The 7,396-nt window shown below is 40.3% G+C and overlaps 2 protein-coding genes across 2 annotated transcripts in view; both read left to right on the top strand.

The window, feature by feature from the left end:
* The window catches only part of LOC103078896 (zinc finger protein OZF-like), a 50,731-nt gene extending 45,651 nt beyond the window's left edge, over nucleotides 1-5,080 (top strand). Inside the window, exon 8 of the mRNA XM_007449264.1 lies at nucleotides 5,022-5,080. Coding sequence (XP_007449326.1) covers nucleotides 5,022-5,080 — 59 coding nt within the window. The remainder of the gene's footprint in view (nucleotides 1-5,021) is intronic.
* A 1,862-nt stretch (nucleotides 5,081-6,942) lies between these two features.
* The window catches only part of ZSCAN9 (zinc finger and SCAN domain containing 9), a 5,364-nt gene continuing 4,910 nt past the window's right edge, over nucleotides 6,943-7,396 (top strand). The window contains 1 exon segment of the mRNA XM_007449239.1: nucleotides 6,943-7,359. Within this exon segment, the coding sequence (XP_007449301.1) occupies nucleotides 6,943-7,359 (417 nt within the window).

Genomic DNA, 7,396 nt, shown 5'->3' with positions numbered 1-7,396 from the left:
CTCACTGTTGTGGCCTCTCCCATTTGCGGAGCACAGGCTCCGGACGCGCAGGCCCAGCGGCCATGGCTCACGGGCCCAGCCGCTCCGTGGCATGTGGGATCTTCCCGAAACTGGGCACGAACCCGCGTCTCCTGCATCGGCAGGCGGACTCTCAAGCACTGCGCCACCAGGGAAGCCCTGCTGCTCATTTTTTAATCAGGTTGTTTGTTTGTTTTTTGATATTGAGTTGTATGAGCTGTTTATATATTTTGGGTATTAACCCATTATCAGTCATATCATTTGCAAATGCTTTCTCTCATTCAGTAGGTTGTCTTTTCGTTTTGTTCAGAAATAAATTTAAGAGCAAATTACAAGATCAATAGTAAGAAAACTTTAAATATTGTTGACTGAATCAAGATATGGAGAGGAAGGCATATCAATTTTCTCTACATGTTAGTCTAGGTGTTTAATATAATGCCAATAAAAATTAACATAGAATTTTGTTTTCAGATTGGATGAACAGCTTCTAAAGTTTATGTGAAAAGTAAACAAGCATTGGTAGTCAGGAAAATTCAGAAAAGAATAGCAAAGAAGACACAGGCCTTTTGGGTTTTAAAACATATTACAAGCTATAATGAATAAAACATTGTAGTATGAACAGGATAGAAAAATCCAAGAGTAGGCACAAATATTTAAGAATTTGATTAAAATGGCATTTCAAGTCAGTGGAGAAAAGATAGATCATTCAGTAAATGGTACTGGGACATCTGGGTAGACATCTAAAAAAAATTAAGTGTAATCCACACCTCAAATTTTACAACTGAAAAGTTTCTAGGTGGTTCAAAAATTTTAAAAGGAAAAAAATAAAACCATAAAATTCCTAGAAGAAACCACATGAGAATTTTCCTTTATAGTCTTGGCACAAGGGAGGCCTTTCTTGAAATCACACGAAACATAAAGGATTAGTAAATTTACTTAAAAATTTAAAATTTCTGTGTAACTAAAATGAACATAAACTAGAGTGGAAGAATTCCAAATTACCACAACGGGCTAATTTCCCTAATATAAAATGATCATGCAAATCAGTGTAAAGACCGTCACAAAAGGAAAAAGGGAAAGGGTATGAACACAAACTTCACAGAAAGAAAATGTACATGAATATTAATTTATTCAATTTTGTTCATATTTAAAGAAATACTAATTAATACTACAATAATATACCATTTTTCTTCTTTTGGCAAAGATCAAAAAGTTTGATGAAGATTGGGGGTGGTATCACTTTCAGATATTATTAGAGAGCTGCAAATTTTCATAACTACTAATACTTTTGAGGGCAATTTAGTAGTCTATATACATAAGTGCATATATTCTTTGACTCAGAAATTCTACGTCTAGGAATTTACCCTAGAGATATACTCATACATGGGTAAGATGATGTATGTATGAAACTATTTAATTTAGTATGGTTTATAAATAGAAAATAATTGGAAATAACCTAATTGCTCATCCATAGAGGACTGCCTACACACACACAAAAAAATCTACATGATGAAATATTATACAACTGTCAAAAATAAAGAGGTAAATCTATGTCTATGGCTATGGGAAAAACTCCAAGATATATTGTTAAATTAAACAAGCAAAATGGAGAGGTGTATGCATAATATTCTACTATTTGTGTAAAATAATGGAGATAAATTATAAATAAATATTTGCCTCTATATGTATAAAATATCTCTGAAAACCTACAGAAGAAATCAAAGGTTTTGGCTGTTTCTAGGGGATGAAATTAGGTGACGGCGGGTAGGAGTAGTATGGAAATTTTTATTAAATAGTTCTTAAATTTGAAAATGTTTAAATAGACGGGGGGGTGGTGGGAGGAGAGAGAGAGAGGGAGACTAGTACATATCCAGGATCCCTTATCCACAGTTCCAAAATCTATAAAATTCTGAAAACTTTTTTCCCCCATGAATTTGGCACTAAAACTCATCTGAGGCAAATCTCGAAGTGAACTGAACTCGGATTTTTTTTTTTTATAGTCTTAAAAAATCTGAATTCTGAAACACAGTTACTCCCAAAGGTTTATGTGTAACGAACACCATATACTCACATACATTTATAAGTATTCATTTTGCCATATTTGCGCTCTCTCTCACATACTCTGGCTGAAGTATTTGATAGCAAATTATAGACATCATGATATTACCACCCTTGAACACTTCAGTTCCCATCTCTAAAAAACAAGGACATTTTCCGGGACTTCCCTGGTGGTCCAATGGTTAAGACTCTGTGCTCTCAATGAAGGGTGCACAGGTTGAATCCCTGGTTGGGGAAATAAGACCCCACATGCCACACAGTGCAGCCAAAAAAAAAATCTTAAAAAATAAGGATATTTTCCTACAGAACTGCAATACCATTGTCAAGCTCAACAGAAGAGAAAAGTCAAAGGGAGATGTTTCAATGTATTCCCTTTTGTACTTTTTGTATTTTGAATCTGTGGCTCTATAACTTATTCAATAGATAATACAATTTTAAATTAGAAACAAATTGGATGAGACCTTTAATACATAAAATTGACCAGAAAGCTTGGGATTTGTCAGGCCATCATTAAAGGACAGGAAAGGATTCACAAGTACCCAATTAATAATAGAGATTGAGAGAAAAATCATTTCATTTTAATGTCCAACTAATTTGGGGCTGGTGTGCATAGAACTTTCATCAAGTCAGTACTGACAGAAGCATGGTAGGCACAGAAAGCCAACCCAAATCCAACACAAGTGTCTATTGCTTTGAAGTAAGATTTTGTTCTCTCTGTTATAGAGAGTCCAATGTAATCAACTTGCCATTAGGTGACTGGCTGTTCCCACTGGGATATTACACCATATCTAGGGTTTCAGATTTGTTGTGGTTCAACAGTGGTGCTGTCTTGATTAGCTTTAGTGAAAGAAAGCCTTTTTTTCTTTTTTTGAGAGTATGTACATCCTTTATCATGGTAGTCATGGTCACCATGTTCAAAAGTTCCTTGATCAAACACTGAGCTGAAAAAACAGTTGCTGACATCCATAGGGCAGATCAGCGTACCCACTTGCTTACTGAAACCTCTTACATGGTGGGTTAGTGAAGATTTCTATGGGACACAAATAGTTTTACACTTGAATCTCACCACATACCAGCTAGTTCCCTCAATATCTGTGTTACCAATCCTCCAAAACATTTCCTCCTTCCTCCCCTCTTCCTTCTTCTTTTCTTGAGCTTACGACATAACACACAGTAGAGTCAGTATCCCAATATGCCTGTTTCCAGATTCAGGTGACCCTCGATCTTTTTAGTAAGCCATGTAGTCAGCATTCCTTCTTGTCTCTGAGCTAATGGCATTTTAAATATTTTGAGTAGAAAGTCCCAATTCTAAGTTAAAAATAATCCCTTCTGTACCAAGACACTCATCAAGGTACTGCTATAGGGAAATCTTCCTCCAAACAGACAAGTGGGAGCCAGTCTTTCTCTGGACCACAAGGAAGTCCAATGTGCTGTCCACTTGATCCTACAGTCTAACCAGCCTGAGTCCTATAGTTGACCTACTTAACAAGCACACATAAACCAGTTAAAGAACCTAATTAACTGTTAGTGAGATATTTGAGAGCATGAAAACTGTGTTTACTTGTCACAGATAGGCATCAAAAATGGAAGAGAATAACACATTTAAAGCCCAAGAGAAGTTGAGCATTTACTCCCATTTTATAGTTTTTAGGAAAGTTGTACTGAGGGCTTTGCAAGTGAGGTATGCTGGAGAAAGTGATCAGGATTGGGGGCAAGTTTTCTTCATGCTGGTGCTCTTAATATACAGTTATTGGATATTTGGAAGAAACTGAAGTAAAGGATGAAGCTTGAGCTTATTTAATGACCTCAGATGGCTAGGTTGCATAAAACAACTAAAGAAATTTACACAGCTACAGTTTTGGAGTTAAAATGCATCATGGGGGCTTCCCTGGTGGCGCAGTGGTTGAGGGTCTGCCTGCCGATGCAGGGGACACGGGTTTGTGCCCCGGTCCGGGAAGATCCCACATGCCGCGGAGCGGCTGGGCCCATGAGCCACGGCCGCTGAGCCTGTGCATCCGGAGCCTATGCTCTGCAACTGGAGAGGCCACAACAGTGAGAGGCCCGCGTACCGCAAAAAAAAAAAAAAAAAAAAAAACCATCATGAAACCTCCATTAGCATACAAGATGCTTTTTTATTACTGTGATAAAATAAATAAACGAGGTTCCATTAAAACAAAGCAAAACATAGTTTAATCTATGAATTACCACCATTCTGTTTGGCATAATAAAATTAATGAATGACAAACAGTACTTATAATTATGCTCTTTGGTACTAATAAAGGTAATTTAATAGGTTTTGGACTGATTTTATATTACTACTAAGAATGCAGACAACTTTGTAGCAAACAAACAAACATATAAAACCAAAACCAAAACAAACAAACAAAAAAACCCAAAAAATTTAAAAAAGGAAGGAAGGAGGGAAGAAAAGTAGGAAGGAAAGAAGACCTCTATCAATATGTAGGGGCCTGGTCAAATAAATTGCCAGGCATGTACTTGATGTACTATTATTATGCAGCCACTAAATGAGTTAGGCCTGCCTGACTGATAAAGATGTCTGGGATACATGACGTGAAAACGTTAAAATAAGTGATGGGGGTAAAGCTAAATGTAAAATAGCTCAATGCCTGTCTATCCATCTATCTATCTAACGCGTGTGAGAGAGACAGAGATGAGAATTATACATGCAAATTCCAAGCTAACGGTGACAGCGGTTATCTCAGGGAACTGAGGCTTAGGAGGGACAGGATGGGATTTCACCTTTTACTTTATTAATTTTGGCATTGTCTGAGCCTTTTAAAAAGTCATAGGTAATGTATTAATTTTTTAAATGTGTTAAAAATAAGCATTTTCAATAATTAACGGTTTGTGCTTCATCTGTGTTTTCAGTTTAAAACCTATCTGGGGCCCACACACGTAACGAATTCTGATTATGTGATTCACAGTTGAAATCGAACGGGACGCCCAGGAAATTGGCTGCTGGTTCCAGGTGAGGCACGCGTAGGAGGTAGGAAACGAGACACTGAATCCTAGACCAGCCGGAAGTGCCCGTGCGCGGTGGGCCCCGCGATGGGCTGGCATCTTTCCCGCAGGGCCATTGTTCCCGGCGCGCTCATCCCAGCGTCGGGGCGGGAGCCCCCAAACTCCTCACCTTTTCCAGGTCCGGTGAGTCGGCCCGGGAACCGGGGTTGGGTGGGTGTGGCTGAGAAAGGGGTGTGGAAAGTGAGCCTCGGCCCCGGGGAGGGCGGAGTGGTGGGAGGGGGCAGTGGTCGTGCCCCGCGATCCTGGAGCCGATCCGTCACCCGGGCTGGGGGGACCGTTACGCGGGAGAGGTCTCGGGGAGGGTCACTGCGGTGAATAACGGCAGCAGGATTAGGACTCAGGGCAGGAGACGCCTGGAGTCTGGGGAAATATCCTCGGGGACAAGGAAGTTAAGGACAAATTTGTAAAGACTTTTTGCAGCCTTCCTCGTGGAGAGCCAGTGTCTATACACTCTCACTCTTTGGTTCTAAAAGCAGATGAAGGGGCGTTGAATGGACTGCTTGTCAAGTGCAGAATGTGACATTTTCCGATTCCCTTTCCCTTAGTTCATTGATTCTCAAACCTTGGAGTGCATACAAATCCCTGGGGAGCCTAGAAATTAAAGGTACATAATCAGGGCGCCCTGCTCTTCCCCTCCCACCCCTAAGCCCCGGATTCTGATTCCCTAGCTGTCTGCCACAGAGCCTGTCAAGCTGGAATTCAGCTTCTGGTCTGCACTCCTGACATTTTGGAGACACTCAGTCCTCCTGGGTCTCAGGCACTGCCTGGATATGAGCACACTTTTCTCTTGAGCTTCTGTGGATTCTTAGGACTGTCCGTACAAAGAATTTGACCTTAAGAAATTTACTTAACTTCCCCTGGCTCACATTTCTTATCTAGTGAAATAGTGATTGTAATCAAACATCAGAGAGTAGTTGTGAGGATTAAATATGGTCTTGTATCTGAAAGCATGTTGTAGACTGTTGTGCAGTGTTGGCTGTTACTCTTAGGAAGCAGCAGAGCAGTGTGGAAAGCTCACAGGACTTGCAGTCGACCTAAGCTTTACTTTCTGTAAATTTAGTAAAAATGAAACCAGCCTTAATGGTTGTTTTGAAGATTAATTTAAAAAACTCAAAGATTTCAATAAGAGTTAGTTCATTTAGTCAAAGACAAGAGCAACAGGGACTTCCCTGGTGGTCCAGTGGGTAAGACTCCGCACGCTCCCAATGCCAGGGGCCCGGGTTCTATCGCTGGTCAGGGAACTAGATCCCGCCCCCGTAACTAAATGATCCCCCGTGCCGCAAATAAGACCCGGTGCAGCCAAATAAGTAAATTAAAAAAAATTATTTTTAAAGGCGAGAGCAATATTTCCATTTATTCTTTCTCTAATTTGATTTTTATACAGTGATTCTGAACTTTTTAACCATTCTGAGTGATCTGTATGGCCCTTAATTCCTCCATGAACTCCGTATGGTATTATTGCTATTTCTTTTTCACATTAAAAAACTGAGATTGAAACAAGATAAGAAACTGGCACAAGGTCGAACAATTAGTAAAAGTTAGAACTGGAATAAAAGCTAGGTCTGGGTAACTTGAAAACCTATGCTTTTTGTACATTATGACCTTATATTTTCCACTATTCTCATCTTTGGTCACCAAGTCACTTTACTTTCAGTGAAGAGCTTTAGGTGTATGACAGTTGCTTATATTATCAGTTTTTTATCATTAACTATTGCCATTTTTCTACCTAAACAATGATTTTTACTGCTTAGGAGGGAACTTCCAAAGGTGTTTCTAAAACATAGCTTCAGCTAGAGGGTGCCTTTTAAGCTGTTCAAGATCAAAATGAATACAGACTCCAAGGAGGTTATATCCCTGGATGTTCAAGCTCGTGATGTTTGGGAAGAACTGACGGTGAAGGCAGAGGCAGAAAGTCACCTCCAAATGCAGGAATCCAGACTGAAACGCAATAATCCACTGGCAAGGGAGATCTTCCGAAGGCGCTTTCGACAGCTCTGCTACCAAGAGACCCCTGGACCAAGGGAGGCTCTCACCCAACTCCGGGATCTTTGCTACCAGTGGTTGAGGCCACATGTGAGCACGAAGGAGCAGATTCTGGACCTGCTGGTGCTAGAGCAGTTCCTGTGTATCCTGCCCAAGGAGGTGCAGGGCTGGGTGCAGGAGCACTGTCCAGAGAGTGGGGAAGAGGCAGTGATTCTGCTGGAGGATCTGGAGAGAGAGCTCAATGAACCACAACGTGAGGTAGGAAGGGAGATTCGCCAGGGAAAGAGGATATGTA

The sequence above is a fragment of the Lipotes vexillifer genome, unplaced genomic scaffold, assembly GCF_000442215.2.
Source record: "Lipotes vexillifer unplaced genomic scaffold, Lipotes_vexillifer_v1.1 scaffold657, whole genome shotgun sequence".
NCBI lineage: Eukaryota > Metazoa > Chordata > Mammalia > Artiodactyla > Lipotidae > Lipotes > Lipotes vexillifer.
Note: the sequence above shows the minus strand (reverse complement) of the source record. Positions and strands in the feature narration are given on the sequence as shown.